This window comes from Mustela lutreola, chromosome 7 (assembly GCF_030435805.1).
Source record: "Mustela lutreola isolate mMusLut2 chromosome 7, mMusLut2.pri, whole genome shotgun sequence".
Classification (NCBI taxonomy): Eukaryota; Metazoa; Chordata; class Mammalia; order Carnivora; family Mustelidae; genus Mustela; species Mustela lutreola.
The window spans coordinates 6,716,252-6,736,279 of record NC_081296.1 but is presented as its reverse complement, the minus strand read 5'-3'; the positions used below and the strand labels follow the sequence as shown (position 1 = coordinate 6,736,279).

The following is a 20,028-nucleotide window of genomic DNA, read 5'->3' as shown; positions in this document are numbered from 1 at the left end:
AAAGGGCGAAACCGAAATGTGCAGAACAAGAGCTCTGGGGCTGGGGGCCAGCAGACGTGTGGGCTGACTTCCACTTTACTCTTTCAGAGGAGTTACTCCGTCCTACCCTCCCGACGTTCTTTCTTAGCTCCTGAGGACCAAGTTCCCTCATGTTCTGCTTTCACTTCCCCTCTGTGGCAGAAATGGGCATGGTGAGGGCTGCTTCCGTTGAATTCCTGATCTGTCAATTATTTTGAATCAATGTGACAAAAACCTGTGTCTTTCTTTTATTTTATTTTTTTTTTTTAAAGATTTTATTTATTTATTTATTTGACAGAGAGAGATCACAGGTAGGTAGAGAGACTGGCAGAGAGAGAGAGAGAGAGAGCGGGAAGCAGGCTCCCTGCTGAGCAGAGAGCCCGACGTGGGACTCGATCCCAGGACCCTGAGATCATGACCTGAGCCGAAGGCAGCGGCTTAACCCACTGAGCCACCCAGGCGCCCCAAACCTGTGTCTTTCTTACCACAGAACGGTGCGTACCTCCACGGGTCTATTTTTGCTTGCTTGCAGGAAGCTTGGAGTCAAGTTTCACAGCTACAATATTAGTCTCCATGGCTTGCAAGATTGATGCTCCTAAAAAGCATACAAACACACAAACTCACAACAAAATAAAAAACCAAACTACTTTGTTGTCCGAGTACCATTGAAGTCATATCCAGCCCTTTTTCAAGATGGGAATTTAATGCTTACTGCTCGGCGTGGAATAGAACTCCGGACCTCAGCTTCCTGAGCAAGGAGGCAGCTGGCTAAGCCTGTAGCGTGTCCATCCACCATTTCTAAGGAGTCCAACGTGGTGCTCAGTGAGCTGTGGCAACGTGGGTCTAGTGACTTAGGCTCAGTCACTGGGCATAGATTCATAGATACAGTGACTGAATTCAGGTTGACCCTCTCTCTTAGCTTTTTGACCTTGGGCAAGTCACGTGGCCTCTTTGAGCTTCACTTTCTGCATCCATAAAGGGCTCTCTCTCTTCTTCAGATAGCTGCTGTGAAGCTTAAAAGAGATAATATTAGTGGAAATACCCTTGACCCTGGAACAACATGGGTTGGGACTGCATGGACCCACTTATACGTGGATTTCTTTTTTGGTAAATAAACAGCTCAGTTCTGTAAATGTATTTTCTCTTCTTTATGATTTTCTTAACATTTTCTTTTCCCTGGCTTACTCGATCATAACAAAATAGTGTAGAATACAGATAACATACAAAATATGCATGAATCAACCATTTATGTTACTGGTAAGACTTCTGGTCAACAGTTTCTGGGGAGTCAAAAGGTATATGCAGATTTTTGACTGAGCGGGTAGAGAGGGGGTCCCTAACCCCCCTGCATTATTCAAAGGTTAACTACACTTTGGAGTTTCCACAGTACAGTAGTGTTGTGGAATGAGATAATTTTCACTGGGTTTGGGCAGGTTGCTGGAGGGTTTCTAGCGGACAGGCTCCTCCACTACAAGAGTTCTGGCCACTCATACTTTCAGCATTAAGAGGAACATCTCCAACATGTATATCACAGCACCTGAGCTTTGCAGTGGCCCCCGGGTCTCTTGCAGACTCTGAGGGAACAGCTCCTGAGGTGGGGGTGTTGAAGGCCTACGCCACTGCGTTCAGATGCCCTTGGGCAGGGCCCACCACCCGCTCTCTGGCCGTGTCTGTTACTATTCTCTTTGTCTCTACCCTCTTCCTGGGACAGGGAATTCATCTCCTTGATATTCAGCCACATCTCCAGGCTCCTGATCCCCCAGATCTATATCTGTCATTTGTACCTCTCTTGGTGCCACAGGCTGGTATCCCCAGTTGCCAATGAGACCATTCCTCCCAGGAACTCCATGGGCACTGGCAGCCCCACGTGTCTGAAACCAAACCTGTGCTCAGTCCCCGCCTCCCAACTTTCTCCCCTTACGATCCCTCTCCAGACCCTTTTCTTCCTCGAACTTCCTTGGTTCGTGTCCTCATGATCTGTCGCTGGACCCCTGTCCTAGCTTCCTAGTTGGCCTTCCTGCCTCCTGTCTCTCCTCTTTCTAAACCGTGGTCCCCACCAGCTGCCAGGCGGGGCTTTGAAGATGGTACTCTCTCCCACTCATGAACCTTACATGCTCCCTGCACTTGATCCGAGATTGAGTCCCAGGTCACCTGTCCAGCTTCACCTCCTGCCAGCCCCTTTGTGCATGACATCCTGGTATTTTCAAGCAAAGCAAGTGACTTGAAGTTCATCCCGTGGCATGTGCCCACCCATTTCTGCCATCACGTGTGCTGTCTCCACTGCCTGGGAAGCCCCACCCGTTCCTGGTCTGCTTGGCCAGCTTCTACTTGCTCTTCGAGTCTGGGCGCAAGCCTCACCTCCTCCTCGTAGCTTTTCTTGACTCCTCCAGACAGAACCGGTGGTTCCTCTAACAAGCTGTACATACATCTTTGACGCCTTTTATGGTAATTGTTTACATATCCCTTTCTTGCACCAGATTGTGGCCTTCTTGGGAAGATGTGTTTATGATTCATCTTTGCATGGCCATGTCTTAGAACAATGCTAGAAACATGGTAGACTCTCTGAGGACACTTGAGTAAGCTTATAAGTGATTTAATATCACACCCATTCTTGACAGTAGCCAGCAGAGAGCACAGCTGAAGCCAGGACAGTACGAGAGGGGGAGAAAGTTCTAGAACCATGATTCCGGTATAGATGCCACTTGCCACATGTGGCCGTTGAGTGCTTGAAATGTGACTAGTCTGAAACAGAACATACTGTTATGTGTAAAATACATGAAATTTGAAAGATTTAGTGTAAAATATCTTAATACCTTTGACACTGATGACTTGTTGAAACAATAATCTTTTGGACATATGGCTTCAATAGACTATATCATGAAAAATAATTTCACCTGCGTCCTTCTTCTTTTGTAATGTGGCTGCTAGAAAATTTAAGATTACAGGGGCACCTGGCTGGCTCGGTTGGTGGACCGTGTGACTCTTGGCCTCGGGGTCTTCAGTTCAAGCCTTATGTTGAATATAGAGTTTACCTAAAGAAAAAAAAATTAAGATTACACATGCGGCTCACATATTTCCAATGCACAGTGATGACTTGAGCATTCATTCACTGAACAAAGATTTCTCGAGCACCTCTTCTGCTAATAGAAATGATAGGAATAGAACCATAAACACGACGGGTGCGTTCCTGACCTTGCCAAGCTTACGTCATAATGGAGAGAGAGACACAGAACAGAAAGCAGACACGTAAGCAAGTTAATCTGGAAGAGTGGAAGCGCTCTGAAGAGCAAAGCTTGATGCAGGGGGAGGGAGGCCCAGGGTGGGGGTCAGGTGAGGCCAGAGAGATGAGGAAGGGGTAGGACACGGGAGACAGACCCGGACAGACGGTGGGGGCGCAGACTTGAGAAGTATTAGAAGGGAGCGCCGGCAGTGCTGCCGAAACCAGAGGAAGGAGGATCGGCCAAAACTGAGGTGCATTCCCAGGTGTCTGGCTTGGCCTGTCGGGTGAGGGGTGGTGGCCACCAGATGAGAGGAAGCTGGTCTCATGGCCGATGAGGAAATCCATTTTGGCCATGTTGACTGGGATGAGTCCGTGGGGTGCCATGCAGCAGCGCTGAGGGGAGACGCCAGCAGGAGGACCGTAATTTGGGATCTCTCAGCGGAGCTCGGCCATTAAATCGGAGCGCGCGTGAGAAAGGAGAGAAGGCGGCTAACAGAGGAGCCGCTGGCCCAGGGAGCCATGGCTACACTGGGACGTAGTCCTGCGTGTGCCTAGGTTGAGGGGAGGGACCCAGGGCAGCCAGAGGGGTTCAAGGTATAAGAGAGAAGGTAAACCGCATGTAGCGGGTTTGGGTGGTGAGGGAGGGGCTCGGCTGGCCTCAGGGAAGGGCTAGGAGGAGAGTGGGGGGCTCAGAGGGGTTTGTTGTCTGGAGGAAGAGAGAGTTTAAGGACAGTGACAAGCACTCGGAGTAGTTGTGAGGGAGGGTGACAGCCCGGTCAGAGGCACGGATGTCTCTTGGGGGAAACTTTGGCTGTGTCACGATTTGGGCCAAGGTTTTATCATTACCCCCTCAGAGTTAGACCCCAGCCTCCCGGGTGCACCCAGGTAGGCGATCAGGAGAGCTGGCTTGGGAAAGTGCAGTGGCCCCAGAGGGGTAGGTCACGGCCTCTCTGTGGCTCATCTCCGTCCTCTCTAAAAGGAGCCGAACGATGCCTACAGGCCCTGGGCCGCTGCTGGCTAAGTACTGAGTACCGCTCCCCTCTCCGGGTCGCCCGAGCTGCTGTCTGTCTGGAACTCGTTGTCCTCCACTTTCCCGGGACAGCAGACGGTGCCAGGCTGAGGCCCAGGGGTTCTGAGACCTCGCCCCCAGCACCGTCAAGCAGCCTCGGGCATAGTCGGCGCCCGTCTGACTGTCTGACGGCGGTCTGAGCCCCTGGCCCTCGCCTCCCGGTCTTCATTCCCCGCGCAGGGCCCCGCGCCTCCAGTCCCGCAGAAGCCCGGCCCCCGGAACGCTACCTGGTCTCTCAAATCACAGCGTTTCTCCCAGGGTGAGTTTCAACCCCCCAGAAACGGGAATTGCAGGAGACCCCGGTGTTCCGAGCGGCGCGGGGGGTCAATCCGCACACAGCGGCTCAGTTCATCGCCTCCTGCGCTGTGCGCGCTATTCCCATTGGACAGAGAAGGGAAAAGACCAAAGAGCTAAGTAACTGGACCAAGGTCAGCGGCACGCGCGCAAGCAGCCCGGGGTTGACCCGGTTCTCTGCACCGAGCTGTGCCTGCTGCCCGCTGTCGGCCTCTGGCGGGGACGATCCACGGTTTCGGGATCATCGTCCCTCCCGTCCCCCCGGCCTAGGGCTCCCCACGTGGATGAGCTCGCGGGGCCCTTCCCGCTCCGACGCCGGAGGGTCTGACTCCACCCCCCGCCCCACCCCCGCCGCCCGCAGCGCGGCCCAGAGCCTCTCCAGGTCGTCGAGGATCCGCGGCCGGCAGTGCCCGCCTCCCAAGCCGCCGCCGCCTTCCCGCAGAGCGCGCGTCCCCGGGACACCTATCCCGCGCCGCGGACTGTCGCCGCTCCCCGGCCGGGGCGCGGCCAGGGCGCCCCCCGGGACCGCACCGCGGCGCTGCGCTCCCGGGCGGCTGCGGGCCGGCGCGCCGAGGGGGCGCTGCTGAGGGCGCGGCGCGGGACGCCCCGAAGGGCACGGCCGAGGGGCGCGGGCGCTGCCGGAAGCTGGGGCGGGGCGCCGCGCGGGATGCGCTGAAGGGCGAGCGGCGCGGCGGCGGCGATGAGTGCCTCTGCGGCCACCGGGGTCTTCGTGCTGTCCCTCTCGGCCATCCCGGTCACCTATGTCTTCAACCACCTGGCGGCCCAGCACGAGTGAGTGGGCGCGCGCGGCGGGGGGCGGCGCCGGGGCCGGGGTGGGCGGCCAAGTGGCCTCGGCGCCGCGCGCGCCCCCGGCAACTTTTCCGATGGGGCTCGAGCCGCCAACCGTAGGGCTTGGGCCGGCGGCCTGCGGGGGCTCCCCCTCCGGGCCGGGGGAGGGGAGGCGCGAGGGGGGCGCGCGGGCCCGGGGGGGGGCGGGGAGCTGGGCTCGGGCGGGCGTCCCGGCCGTTCGGTGCGGTTCTGGAGCCCAGTGCGGGGCGCGCGCGCGCCGGCCCGGGTGTCCGGGGTGACGGAGGTCAACGAGGCAATGCCCCTGCCCTTGAGCCCAGGGGCCGGGGTGTGGGGGCGCAGACGCCGCCAGCTGCGAGCGTGGCCGTGTTCCCTCGGGTTGTGCCGGGTTCGTTTCGCATTTCACAGGGACGTTTCCATGTATGGGCACGCACATACTTCTCGTTTCCTATTAATTTTAGAAACTGTTGTGAATGACTAGCAGGAATAGCGCCGGGCCGACAAGCAAAGACCCGGGTTCTAGGCGTGCCTTTGGCACGACCCGTGTGGCGTGGCCTCAGTTTTCTGGTCTGTGAAATGGCCTATATTTGTATCCTATTGTCAGGATCCAAAGAGACCGTTTTGTGTAGAGGCGCTGGGTAAGGGAGGCCGAGGCCGTTCAAGGCCAAGGAAATGGGTGGGGCTGACAGGCCACAGATGGGTTGGTTCAAAGCCCCGCCTCCGTCTGGTGTGAGGGATCCCGGGCTACGCCACCCGGCACTGCGGGACCTGCCCGGATGGTGGGAGAGGTGCCAGGCCTCCGTGCCTGCTGGTGTTCCCTGCTGTCCTTGGGGGCGAAGAAGTTAACCTGTTAGGTTTCCCCAGCAGTTGGTGCTGAGGAAATTGCATCAGTCTGCACGTGGCAACCCCCCTCCAGTCCTTGAGCTGGGGATAAGGGTCTGCCTCCAGGGCGGTGACTTCCTACCCCCTTCTCTCTCTCTGCTGGGGCTACCACTTGCTGATAGCCTTATCCAGATGGCCCCCATCCATACGGAGCACTGCCTGGACATTGGCCGTGACTGCCCTTGGTCTGACCCCGTCTCGGGGTACATCTCCTGGGAGCTGCAGCTCCGGGCAGCAGATGTCACGTGTCTGTGAATACAGCGTCCACAGTGGCATTGTGCGCAGTGCAGCAAATATTTATTGAGGACATATTCTGTGCTTGACGCTGTTCCAGGTGTTGGGGATATAGCTATGGACAAGCTAGGAAAGGTTAGGGAAGTGGGTGTTGAAAAGGACATCAAAAAATGGGGTGACATGAGTGACTGGGAAGGCGACTGGTGGTCAGGGGAGGCTTCTTGGAGGAGGAGGCTTGAGGTGCAGGAGGTGGGCATGGGAAGAGGTGGGGACAGAGCCTTCCAGGTAGGGGAACAGGGAGCAGAGGGAGGAGAGGGGTGCGGCGGCTGGGTGCAGGGTATCTGGGCAGGAGAGCAGTGCGGCTTCCTGAAGGTCTGCATGTCCTGGAGAGGGTTTGGGGATGACTCTGAGATTCTGGCCTCAGCCCCTGGCAGGATGGTGACGGCATTTACTAAGCACACACTGAATTATGTATTGCCGTGTAGTATTGAGCACATCGCTAAGCCCTGCAGAGTTTTGAATAATTGGTTCCAGTCATTCTTCCCAGCCCCCTGCAGGGTAGAATCCCAGTGACCTCTGGCTCCTCTGGCCTCTTCCTCCACTCCCTCCCCCCACTGTCCCCTTCCACACTGGCCCCAGGCCTGGGCTAACATCTGTTTCCTCCCTGCGGTTCCCCACCCCAGGCCCTGCCAAGCCTCCCCCAGGAGCTTCTCTGCCCCAGCCCTTGCCTCCTTGCCCTGGTTCATGCTCTCGCCTCTGACTGGGAGGACTTCCTCCCCGACCCGACTGTGGAAGCCATCCCTGATTTGATAGCCTCAGGTACCATGCCACCTCCACGTTTTCCAGACCCTCCCTCCAAGCATGCAGGATCTCTCTGTCTACCTGGCCCCCTGGGATTGCGCTTCTCCCAAGAGAATTCCCTTGCTGTGGTCAGAACTCACCTTCCCAGGCCACAGCTCACCGTGGCGTCGTCTGGCCCAGCCCGGGGCCTTGTGCGTAGCGGGCATGCGGTCAGGTTCCAATCCGCTGGATTAGTTGAAGCTTCCTTCCCAGCAGGCTGTTTATGAAAGGCTGAAAACCAGAAAAAGCAAGGCAGGTTACGGAGTCAGGAAAGAGTTAGGATCCGTTAGTCTCATCATCTCTCTGTGACACACACACACACACACACACACACACATACACACACTTTATCTCTCTTCTCATGCACACCCATACACGTCCCTTTCATGGAAGGGCATCAGTAACCCCCCTTGCCCCCAGTCCAAGACTAGCAAAGTTTCCACCCTTTGTTGTGTCTCAGCAGCCCCCGCCCCCACCAAGTCCTGCCGGATCCTTCTCTCTCGGTTCTGAGCCAGTCCTGCACTTGGTGGTCCCTGGGATACTCCCAGAATCTGCGGCCCCAGTTTCTCTTCACTCCTTGCTCCTCTGCCAGGTGGCAGTTGTGAGAGCGCAGTTTATGCGACCCTCACACTCCCCCGAGGGCACCCGCTGTGCGACGGTGCGTAGGTCCTAGTAGGAGCAGGGATGGGGGCCATTTCCTGGCCACCACCTGCCTCGGGCTGTGATTAAAGTGCTTGTCAGCTTACATAGCACACCGGACCTCTTTGCTTCTCACGGGATGCTTCAGTCCAGCATCATGTTCCTGACCCACATCAGCTTCCTCCTCCATCCTTTGCTCTTTGGCTTATCCCTACAGGAAGAGCCACGGATGTGCACCACTAGAAATTTCCTGCTTCAGCATCCTACCTGGACATTGACACAGTCATCCTCATTCTTATCACAGAAGTGTGTCATCCTTCCGTCATCTGTCATCCATCCATCCCATCATCCATCATTCGCCATCCATCATTCCTCCATCATTCTCCATCCACCATCCATCATATATCCATCCGTGGTCCATCCGTGGTCCATCCGTCATCCATTCACTATCCACCATTCATCATCCATCCACCATCTCTTATCCATCTATCCATCCATCCATCCACCATCCGTCTGTCCATCCATCCACCATCCGTCCGTCCATCCATCCACCATCTCTTATCCATCTATCCATCCATCCATCCACCATCCGTCCGTCCGTCCATTGTCCATCCATCCATCCATTCACTATCCACCATCCATCCATCCGTCCACCATCTCTTATCTATCTATCCATCCATCCATCCATCCATCCATCCACCATCCGTCCGTCCGTCTGTCCATCCATCCACCACCCGCCATCCATCCATTCGTTCATTATCCGCCATCCGTCCATCCATCCATTTCTCCTTCTTGGCTTCTTCTCCCCTCCTTCCCTCCTTCATCCATTCATTAATTCCTATACACCCTGACAGGAGTTCCCAGGTGGACTTTGTCATACTCATCCAGGAATCTTGAAAAAAAGCTGCATATTCCCTTGCCCCAACCCAAGGGGCCCTGATTCTGTAGGTGGAGGACGGCATTTGGAAATCTGGGTGTTCCTGAGGCCCAGAGCCCATTCCCTGACTCTGTGTGGGCCTGAGGGCAGGTGCTGGGGATACAGCTTCTCCTGCACCCGCGACCAGTCTCGCTGGGGGCCCATTTAACCTGCAGCCTGGGTGGCTCGCTTCCCACTTCCTCACTGAGCTTTCTTACGCTGGGGGCAGGTTTCTAACACCCATTCCAGCTGCAGGGGGGCGGGTGGAGCGAGCTCTAGCATGGGTTTGCCCTTCAGCTGTTGGTAGGTATTGTTGGGTCCTGGTGGAAGCTGTGACCGAGGAAGGTACTTTCCAGAAGCCCCAGGGGCATATAGCAAAGGTGATCCAAAAGATGCTCCTGGGCTGTGGTGGTGTGGACGGGGTTTCAGCTGAGGAGGCGGTGGTGCAGAGGGCCGTTGGAGAGGGCCACGTGATCCTGTGTCTAGCCCTGCCAGCCCTGCTGGGTGCCGGGGGGTGATAGAGAGCGCATCTCTGCAGGACTGGAGGTGACCTCCTGGGTGAGAGCGCTCAGAGTCCACGGAGACTGGACCCTCCATGAGACAGGGATGGATGGCCTCCATTCATCCCCAGTGCCTGGCCCACATGGGTACATAATACATTTTACCCTTAATGTGTTTTAAAGTGAGTTATAAGCAGGTGATGAAATGACATGGCTTTCTCAGGTCGCTCAAGTGGCGAAGGGGGTCCTAGACGCCAGGTGTCTTGACTGCTAACTCAACCAAGCCTCACGCCCTAGGGCTGCCCCATGGGGAAGGGGCCTTGGACCCTGGTCTCCTTGGTACCATGTCTTTTGTGCCCACCTCAGCCTCACCTTACCTTCCGGGTGTGGGGTTGGACTCTGGCTTGCTGGCCCTGGTGTGGGGATCTGGCTTCCTTCCTTTGGGCCGCAGCTCTGGCCCGAACTCCTCCCTCCTTGGATTGGTCTTATTCTTTGGTCCCTTGGATTATACACGTGGCCTGGGGCCCTTCCTCCTGGTCTTTCTGGAAGGTGTGTGTAGCTGAGACTCCTCTGTGCTCCCTGGAGTGCGGCCCGAGGGTTTCCGGCCCTGAGAGAGGCGACGGATGCAGCGGTTAGGCCTGTCAGTCACCGGGGAACAGGATTTGGAGGTGCAGGGGTGAGCTGGGGGGGTGGGGCAGGGACCGTCTTCAGGGGGCGTGGGATGGCGGGGAGGGTGAAGGTGCACAGGCTAGGACGAGTGAGGAACTGGTGCTTCCAGTCTGTGAAAGTCGCACGGGTGGCCCGCAGGGGCCAGAGGGCTGCAGGTGCACCCAGCTCAGCCTGCGGCACTGGAGCTGGAGGCAGAGGCAGACGTGGGGGCGAGAGCATTCACAGCCAGGAAATTCCACGCATCCACATGTTTATTTCGATAAGTGACCGCCTCCCTGTTCTGGCTGTTGCAGTTCCTGGACAATCGTGGGGGTTGCTGCCCTCATCTTGCTCCTGGTGGCCGTGCTGGCTCGTGTCCTGGTCAAAAGAAAACCACCCCGGGACCCACTGTTCTATGGTACGTCTCCCGGGGAGGGAGGTGGCTGGTGTCCCCCTCACAGCGCAGCGTTCGGCCTTCACCTTCCTCATGTCCCCCCGTGAAGAAGTCGTCTTCCTCCAGTACCCTGAGCCCCATGGGGAAGTGGCAGGAAGCAGGAGTGTTTCAGGGCAACAGTCCTCCCCTCAAGACGAACACCTCCTCTGGGCCGTGGACCCCGCCCTTCCCCAGCGGGGATCATGGCAGAAGGTCAATGCCAGCGCCAGGCAGGAGGCGCCTCTGTTCCTTGCCCCCACCCCCAGCCGTGCTCTGACCTCTGCCCTCGACTCTTGCAGTAGCTCCTTCCCGGGCTTCCTGCCTTTGCCTCGCTTCTGCCGCTCCCTCCGCCTGGCATGGAGCTGAGCTGCACAGTGTCTTGATCCGCACGTTTGCATGATGAGGAAATAATAACGCTCCCCGTGGGGGTTGCTGCATTCAGTGATATTAGTCGAATATTTAAGCAGTGCCTGAAAAATACACGTGTATTACATAAATAAAAACACCCCGATCCAGCACTTACTATGTGCCTGGTGTGGCCCCGAGCGCTGGGGCCGTATTAGCTTATTTAATCCTTGTGACAAGTCCTCTCCACTTACAGACAAAGAAGCTGGCTCGGGGCCGCTGAGACAGGTGGTCAAGGTCATGCAGTGAGAACGTCACTGACCCCAGAAGCCAGGCTCCTCTTTGCCCCATGCTGCTTCTGGCAAAGCCGTCCCCGCCTTCGAGCGCTTAACCTTCTGGGAGCTGGGCTGGGCCTTCCCTGGTTCCGAGTCTGTGATAGTGAGGCTGCGGGTCAGACCCCCCCAGACCTCGGTGTCCTGCAGCAGCAACAGACGTTCCCCATGTTTCCACCGCTTTGCTGAGACACACTTGACATCCGACACGGGGCGGGTGTAAGGGTTACCCTGGGATGGTGTGACACACGGCCATACCGTGAGACGGTGACCCCGACAAGGTCGTTCACCGTAGGGTCCCTCACGTCACATCATTACCTTTTATGGCCTGCGGTGGGAACACTGAGTGTACAGTGCGGCCTCGTTCACCACCATCGCCGCGCTGACCACTTACTCATCTTGTCACTGTGGGTCTGTACCCCTCGACCAGCATTGCCCCATGTCTCCCCCTCGCCAGCCGCTCAGCCACCGTTCCAGCCTCTGTTCCCGTGAGCTCAGCTTGCTCGGGTTCCACGTCCGTGAGGGAGACCATACAGCCTCGGTCCTTCTCTGCTGGCTCCTCTCACCTAGCGTAACGCCCTCCAAGTCCACCAGGTGGTTGGAAACGGCAGGACTTCCCTCCTCCTTTCTTACGGCTCAGTAATACTCCACTGTGTGTACACGTATCTTCTTTATCCATTCGTCCATGGACGCACGCTCCAGGTGTTTCCAGTCCTGGGTGTAAACATTTAGTGTCCGTGCTCATGGGTCTGCCCATCGGCTGGTACTGCTGTGCGTCAGGCTGTGGGCCACGTCCAGAGCTGCCCCACGTGTCTCCTTGTTCTTGGACCAGCAGCTCCCCACGGTGGGCCTTTCTCATGGCAGAGGAGACGGGGACGTGGCCATTGTCACTTCCATGCACATTCCACTGGCCAAACCACGTCGTGTGGCTGCGTCCATCATCAATGGCATATAGGGAATATTCTCTGCCCACCGTGGGTCTTGGCAAAGGTGGGGAGGGAAAGCATTGTAAGTAACTAATTCCTCCCACCTTGCGTGTAAAAGACCCCGAGGCTTGGGTGAATGACGTGACTTGTCTGAGGTTGGGCAACCAGAGGGTAGAGGAGCTGGCCCTGAGTTCAAGGCCCGCCTCGTTTCTCCTGCCGCACAGCACCTGCCTGTGCTCTGACCCCTGCCCAGCTTTCAAGAGTGCTCTCCTGCTGCTGTCTTCCCACCATCCGTGGAGTTCACGCTTCGCTGACTTGGGTCTCTCCCAGCCCCCCAGGGCTGAGCACGCTTGCTCCGCCACCTGCAGCCGTCTGGTCTTGTCTGTGTCCCAGCCTGAGCACACTGCATCCCTGGCGCCGGGCTGGTCGCCTCAGACCCAGCACGGGACACCCCCGTCGGCCTCAGTGATCTGATGCGGGTGCTTTCTTTCGGGGGGACATTTGGTGGCTGATCCTGACAGCATGATCTGGGGCACAGGCCCGGGGGTGCACGGGGAGGCCGGGTCTGCGGGGCAGGGCGCACGCGTGGGCCTTGCAGCCTGGAGAGGATGTGGGCGCCGCGGCCCCGGCTGCGGACTTGGCGAGGCCGGCTCCCCCTCTCCGGGAAGAACTTCATTCTGTCATGGCTGTTCTGTCCACCTTCAAATTCTTGTCCTGCCTGTGCCCGCCACGTGGCTTGTGATGGGATACAGCTTGAAAACGCGGCCTTGCCGATAAACTAACATGCGCTAAGTTTGACCCCTTGCCGTGTAAAGGGCTCGTTCCGTAGCTGGTTGCTGCTGGGAGCTCGTGGGCCATTTAGGAGATTCTCACAGCCTGAGTGAGAGTCTCCTGAGATGCTGTGGCTTGGCTTGTTTCACATTCAATGGGCCGTCTTGGACCCATTTAAAAAATCAGCGGCCTTTCTTCTTCCAACTTGCCCGTCAGTCACTGTCCAGAGTCTTCGGGCTCTTCAGTGTGGAACAGGCGAGCACGGGGCCAGCCGGCTGCAGGGGGGATGCGGGTGTGGCCCACGGCGGCCACTGGGAGGTTGTGGAGGTTGGACGGGGTGGCCGGGTAGGCTCCCGTGGCACAGAGTTAGCGGGTGAGTGTGTGATTCTGTCCCCCCGGGGCGTGTCCCCTCAGAGAGCTCTCCGGCAATGACGTGGAGATCCATGACAAGGGTGAGGGTCCTTCTGCACAGGAGGGTCCTTCTGCTAGTCCCTCTTGACGGTGCCCGCAGCGTCTTCTGGAAAAGATGAAGCCCAAGTCACTGTTTTCGGTGAATGCCAAGCTCTACGTCATTGCCTCCCGAGCTGCTGCTTTTTAAACTCTTTCTTGGGGCACCTGGCTGGCTCAGGCATGGAGCGTGTTGACTCTTGATCTCGGGGATTCTGGGTTCAAGCCCCACAGTGGGTGTAGAGCTAACTTGGCAGAGAGATAAAGACATAAATAACGGCTTCTTCCTTTGCTCTAGTGTATGCAGTGTTTGGATTCACCAGCGTGGTGAGCCTCATCATAGGCCTGGAACAGGACGGAGTCATTGACGGGTTCATGACGCACTACCTGAGAGAGGTATGGAATTGCTTAGTGACCTTAGCCTTATGCCGAAGGGTCGGCCACCCACGTCCCATCGCTCAGAGATGACAGAGGAGATGCCTGCGTTTAGTGTAAGGGGGGAGGACCCGTGGTATTTCATGTACTGCCACAGACGTAGGTGGTTTATTCCTGTGGAGAGTGAGGCAGAAAGTTGGGATTAAATCAGGCGAGGCACTTCCTTCCAGCATGGGGTCTGATCCCTCCTCCCGCACACCTGGTCCACCACCTTTCTCCTGTGCTTTTATTTAATATAAATGGTACACTCTAAAGGAGTTAGTGTTTAGTGTCTTATTAAAACATTACCATATCCAGAAGCCCGGACCGTTCTTATGTGTGTTGGAGAACACCGAGGCACTGAAGGGAGCCCTTTGGTGTTGAAGATCCTCCCCTTCCTGTCATCGTATTGTAGGGCCACCTGCCCTTGAGGGAGCTACTCCTCTTTCCTTGTTTCATGGGGTGAGGAATCCAGCCCAAGAGGTTAAGTAACTTACTCAGGGTCACACAGGAAAGTACAGTCTTCATTTCTGTTTCAAACAACGGGGAGCTTCGTATGTTAAGCAAAGGGAATTTGGACTTTATCTCACATTTGAGGGAAGATGTTCAGTCAGGGAACGAGGCAGTCGGCTCTGGGAAGGACGGGCTTAAAGGTGACCGTCAGGGCTGGGAGCTGGGACACAAGTCCAGAGGCTTTGCAGGGCCGGGAAGGGTGTGGGGATGGCTTAGGCAGAGCCAAGCAGAGGAGGGGGGTGGAGGGACGAGTTCCAGAGACTCTGAGGGGTTGGAGGGGATGGGGCTCAGGGGATAAGTTGGGGGAGACGGGGAGACGGTCGAAGAAGACATCTGCCTCCTGCTTTGGGGAAAATGCTGGGGTTGTTAAACCCGAGGGATTGCAGGGGAATTCTGTCCCACAGACAGGAGTTGGGCGGTCAGGGCCCACCGTGGAGACAGCGCGGGTTTGGTCCCAGACGGTCGCAATAAAGCAAATTTCACAGCACAGCAAGCCCCGTCAAGCTTTTGGCTTCCTGATGCATCTAGAAGTTATATTTACACGATGCTGTAGTGTGGGATCTATAGTCTAAAGCCCGCTCATACCTTAATATTGAAATACTTTTTTTTTTTTTGCTAAAAACTTGCTATTATCTGAGCTTTCGGGAAGTCCTCATCTTTTTGCTGGTGGAGGGTCTTTGCTGTGAAGTCGCTGGCTGTTGACCCATCAGGATGGTGGCTGCTGAGGGTTGGGGTGGCTGTGGCAGTTTCGTAGAATACGACAACGGTGAAGTGTGCTGAGGACAGGGAGAGAGAGGGCGGGCTGCAGGGAGGCGGAGCAGTCAGACCACACCCGAGAGTCGCCGCCGTGTGTGGGGCCCGCACACGGTCACAGCAGCAACATCAGAGGTCACCGGTCCAGATCACCATCACAAATATAATAATGGAAAAGTCTGAAATAGCGTCAGGATTACCCGAACGTGGCCCAGAGACACAAAGTGAGCAGATGCCGTCGCAGGAACGGCATTTCCTGAGAGACTTGTGACGCAGAAGTGCTGCAGACCTTCAGCGTGTGAAAACACCATGTCTGCAGGCTCCGTAAAGCCAAGGGCCCAGAGCACAAGGTCTGCCTGTATGCAGGGAAGAGCCGGGGCTGGAAGCGGTCAGGGGAGTCCCTGTTGATTTAGTGACACCACTCTAGCAGTTTTTCAAATGGCAATGACAGTGGAGGGTGGACATTTTCCAGATGGACGAGGGGGGTGGAGGGCCCTCCAAGGAGAAGGGACGGCTTGAGCAAGAGCCTGGAGGTGAGAAGCAGCAGGGGTCTCCCCAGGTCAGCCCGGGTGCAGGTGTGCAGGGATGACGCGGAGTTCATGTGGGGACATGTCGCGTTTCGGGTGGTGGAGGGACATCCCGGCAGACGTCTCCGCTGGCAGGGCTTTGCAGGTCTCCTTCCTGATGGAGAGGTTCGGGGGCCTTCGGAGTAGACACGGTACCTGAAGTCTTGCTGGGGAGAAGGGCGAGCGCTAGGATGGCCGAGGCCGGAATGAGTGGAGGCCATGGTCAGAAGAGCCCCCGCACGCAGCGGACTGTGAGGCCGAGAGGCAGGTGGAGGAGCCGGAGAGCTTGGGACCTCCTGAGTCCGGGACGGGGAGGTTTTTGGGACGAGGTGGCTGCGAAGGGCGCAGACGCTGGGCTGGTGGCGGTGGCAGGCGGGGAGGCACAAAGGGTGTGAGAAGGTGGGAGGGGGTGTTGCTCTGGGCAGGTCTGCAGGGCCAGGTTCGGGGTGCCCGGCTGCCAGATGGGGGAGGCAGGGCCGGGCCTGCGGGCGGCACCCAGCCTCGGGAGGAGGCTTTTGAGCACAAGAGCAACATGTTAAGAACCAGGCCTCACGACCCTTCGTTTGGCTGGTGGATCGGAGAGGAGGGGACCGAGAGACCGTGCGGGACCGGCTCCGTGAGGGGCACCGAGGGCTTGATCGGGGCTGTGCGGAGAGGCAGGGTGGCCCGTGGGGAGCTCGGAGAGAGAGAATTGGCCGGACTTGACAAAGATGGCCTGTGGCTTTGAGCCCGGCAGGCTGGGTGCTGGGCTTGGCAGAGGGCAGAAGCTGCGGAGGGAAAGGAGTTCAGGGGGTTGGAAGGGCCCGCGGGCCGCCCAGTTCAAGACGCCCACCCCGCTGCCAGGAGAGGCAGCTCCGGCTGGAGGGCCGGCGGGAAATGAAGTCATGACCTTGGATTGGATTGTCCAGCCAGAGCACGTCAGAGAGGGAGGTGCGGGCCAGGCATGAACACACGAGAGCGGCTGCTGTGTTCCTGCCACTTCCTCCACGGTCTTTATTCCATCTGATTCGTGGGGACAGACGACGGGGCTGTCCCTGCCCTGGGCGCGTGAGGCTTCCGTGGGGCCCCTCTTGGCTGCTGCAGATGGGACGGAGGGCGTCTCGGGGGTGCACAGGGCAGGACAGCATGAACGTGGAGGGGAGGAGAAAGGAGATCGGGGGCTCGGAAGGACACCAACCCCTGCGAATTAGCCCGTGGCTGTCTGCGGGCCGTCTGGAGGAGGGAAACGTAGCGCACGCCGTAATGTCACGTTGATAAAATTAATTTCTCAGAAGTATGGCTTTTGATGGTGTGCTGCATGCTGATGTTCGCCATGTGACCTTAGGCCGGTCCTACGACCCCTCGGAGCCCTGTTTTCTCGTGTGTAGAGCGGACTGAGTTGTGTGTGTCCCGTAGGATGGCTGGGAAGGTTGGGGGAGTGGGGTGCCCGTCTGTCTGTCTGTCTGTCTGAGAGCCCGGGTGCGGAGCAGCTTCAGAGGCGCGAGCCTGGGGGTGGCCATGCGGCGCAGCTGGTGGCTGGGCGGGCAGGGTCCCCTCTGCAGCCCCTCCGGCCAGAGCCGTGCACCTGGTCACAGATCTGACTCGGCCTCGGTGAGTTAGCTGTGCCACCACGGTTGTCCGTGATGTCACCTGCCTCGTGTCACCGCCCACGCGTGTCACCCAATGCATCAGACGATGGCCAGGCAGGCTCAGGGCTCTCCCACGGGCATCTTCAGCAATAGCGGCTTCACGGTGAAGTGTGGGACTCTGCCTCGGTTCATCTCTGCGGACAAACCCAAGCCAGCTCCCTGCTCCGCTCTCCTCGGAGCCCGGGCCGGTGTGTGCGGGGCGGTCTGCGTCCGACTGAAAGCCGACCACTCTTTGACTCTCTCCTTAGGGTGAGCCGTATCTGAACACGGCGTACGGGCACATGATCTGCTACTGGGACGGCTCTGCTCATTATCTGATGTATCTGGTGATGGTGGCGGCCATCGCATGGGAGTAAGTCCGTCCGTCCGCTTGTGTGTCCCTGTGTCAGCTTAGCCGCCGAGACGTGCTTGTGTAAGGAAACCACAGGCGGGGCAAAGGCACGAACAGGTACCCAGGAATGGGGAGATACGCTCCAGGGACACAGGCTAGACGGAGTCAGCACAAGGTCTTTCCTTGGCACCGCTGCCTTTGAACACGTCCCTTTGGACGATCCCCAGCCATAGGGACAGCTTGGGCAGACCCTTCCACTTCTGACTGTTGTCTTGTAAGGACAGGCTCCTCTCCAGGGGGCTCCTCGCATGTTCATACACGTGGGCCTGAGGCACGAGGGCAGTCTTATGTGGTGATTTCTGGTTTCTGGGCATCCGTGCCCTCAGTTGTGATACGCCAGCCTGTCGTGGGGGGCACGGAGGTGCGCTCTCCGGAGACCCCGGCCCGGGACACTGCATGGCACAGAGCCCTCAGGTGAGTGGCGCTCTCACTGGCTGAATTCGTGGGACTTCCCTGCCCATGGTGACACGCCCACTGCTGCTTTCTGCTGGTGTCCCTGTCCCCAAGAAGGTGTACCCTTTGGGGCAGGATCCTCTCAAGCCTGGCCACCTTCCCAGGCCTCCCCGTGGCTCCAGGTTGGAGAAAACAATGGATTCTTGCCCAGACAAGGTGGAAATTCACCTCGACCCACCGCCTGCCCCGAGCCTCAGAGCCCTGAGTCATGAGCCCAGGGACAGCTCTAGTCCTTCTGGGACTCTTCCAGGTCCTAGCCTGTCTCTTCATGAACGTTCCCAAGCCTCCAGGGTGCACATCAGGTATTTCTGAGAATGCCTGGGCTCTGCTTGCAGGCGGCCGGGAGTGGGTCGGGTCTTCTTTGGGTCCACTTAATCTCTGCTGGGAAGGTTCTCGCCGGTCCTGCTGACAATCCCAGCCGTCGTGAACTGGCCTTTTGGGAAGCAGCAGCCGTTGGCTTGGGGCATGGGGCAGGGCAGAAAGCGCAGTGTGGCCCCTCTGTCCCCCTTCAGAGAATCTCCCTGCGGACTCTCATCACCCCTTACGGAGTGGGGATGAGCAGGGGTACCAGCCGGAAGAGCTTCTGGCCACCCTCCCTGTGAGGATTCGGGGTCTGTGCCTGCCGCTCCGTTAGGACATGGGCTGGACGGCCCTGAATGCTTCATCCTTCTGACACCAGGGGAAGTCCACTTAACATCCTGTTACTCATACTTACAATGCCTTAAAGCATGGAACCAATTTCCTTTCTGTGTGAACTTTATTTTTCCTTCCCTGCCGTGAGCCTCACAGGACACAGTGGAATGCAGGCCTCCCTGGACCGTGACTGACCGTGTTGTAGTTTAACAGGTGATCAGGGTAGACGTGTACTTCCTATCAAAAGGACACAAATAGGGTTCTATCGTATCACAGATGGGCATGAAATTTGACCACTAGGGCCCCTTAGGGTTGACTGATGACTATCGGTTCAGTAAGCTGCGATTCGTACACTTTACTAGTTAGGGTAATGCTAATCACGTGGGTCATCTTTTGCTAATTGTATCCTAACTCGAGTGCACTAAGCCAAGATTTTTTCGTTGCAGGGAAAGTTATAGAACCATTGGCCTCTACTGGGTTGGATCTATTATCATGAGCATTGTTGTTTTTGTGCCGGGAAACATTGTGGGTAAGAAACTTCACCTTAAAGTTTATTCTCTTCTGAAACAATGTTCATAGACAGAGAAGCTGTCTGGGTTGTTACTGCAAGCCTACCAGACAGCGGCATGCCAAATTCTTCCTTTTCCCCTCTGTCATCTCACCTGTTAAATGCTTTTGAGCAACTTTCAGAAGTGTACACTGATCGATAAGACAATCAGCGACTCCTGACGTTTAGGATTTAGAGGGGGTATTTGTGTCTGTGGCTACCTGCAATGTGCAAATATTTCTTACAACTTTTTTTTTTTTATCGTATGTAACTCTTTGACACATTCGATAAATGTATTTTATTTAGTATTAAGAGTATTAAGGCTCTCGAAAGCTAACGTGAAAGAGGTTATTGTTTATGTGTGTAAACACTCAGGGCATTATATTAAATATTCTTTAAAAAATATGGTAGCTAGGATGTGCTGGTAATGAGTACCTTGTAGTTTTAAATTGACGTGTTTTATTTGGTCTCATAAAGAGTATTGCCTGGTCCACAGCACAGAGTTAAAATTACTTGAGTTGAGTGTCCTGAACGTTACTCGTGTTTAGAGATGTTTTTTGGCAAATTTTTGACTTTGACTTTTTCTTTCTTTCTTTTAAATAGGGAAGTATGGAACCCGCATTTGTCCTGCCTTTATCTTAAGCATACCGTATACTTGTCTTCCTGTCTGGGCTGGTTTCAGAATCTATAATCAGCCATCAGAAAGTTATAATTATCCCTCAAAGGTGATTTTATTATGTTAACTGTAACCTGTTCCCAAACTCACAGGGCTCGCCGACATCTCCTGGCTACTGGCTCGAACCGTGCCT

General features: G+C 56.6%; 1 protein-coding gene across 7 annotated transcripts in view; it reads left to right on the top strand.

Annotated features, from left to right (window-relative positions):
• The first annotated feature begins 5,183 nt into the window (after window positions 1-5,183).
• Window positions 5,184-20,028, top strand: part of TM6SF1 (transmembrane 6 superfamily member 1) — a 32,054-nt gene continuing 17,209 nt past the window's right edge. For 5 of the 7 annotated variants that reach the window (XM_059179871.1, XM_059179870.1, XM_059179869.1 and 2 more), the window contains exons 1-6: window positions 5,184-5,393; window positions 10,382-10,485; window positions 13,620-13,717; window positions 17,444-17,547; window positions 19,119-19,201; window positions 19,823-19,944. In XM_059179871.1, the coding sequence (XP_059035854.1) occupies window positions 5,302-5,393; window positions 10,382-10,485; window positions 13,620-13,717; window positions 17,444-17,547; window positions 19,119-19,201; window positions 19,823-19,944 (603 nt within the window). In that variant the 5' untranslated portion in view covers window positions 5,184-5,301. Of the gene's footprint in view, window positions 5,394-10,381; window positions 10,486-13,619; window positions 13,718-17,443; window positions 17,548-19,118; window positions 19,202-19,822; window positions 19,945-20,028 lie in introns of those variants that run through there. The other 2 variants (XM_059179874.1, XM_059179872.1) reach the window with 2 other exon arrangements.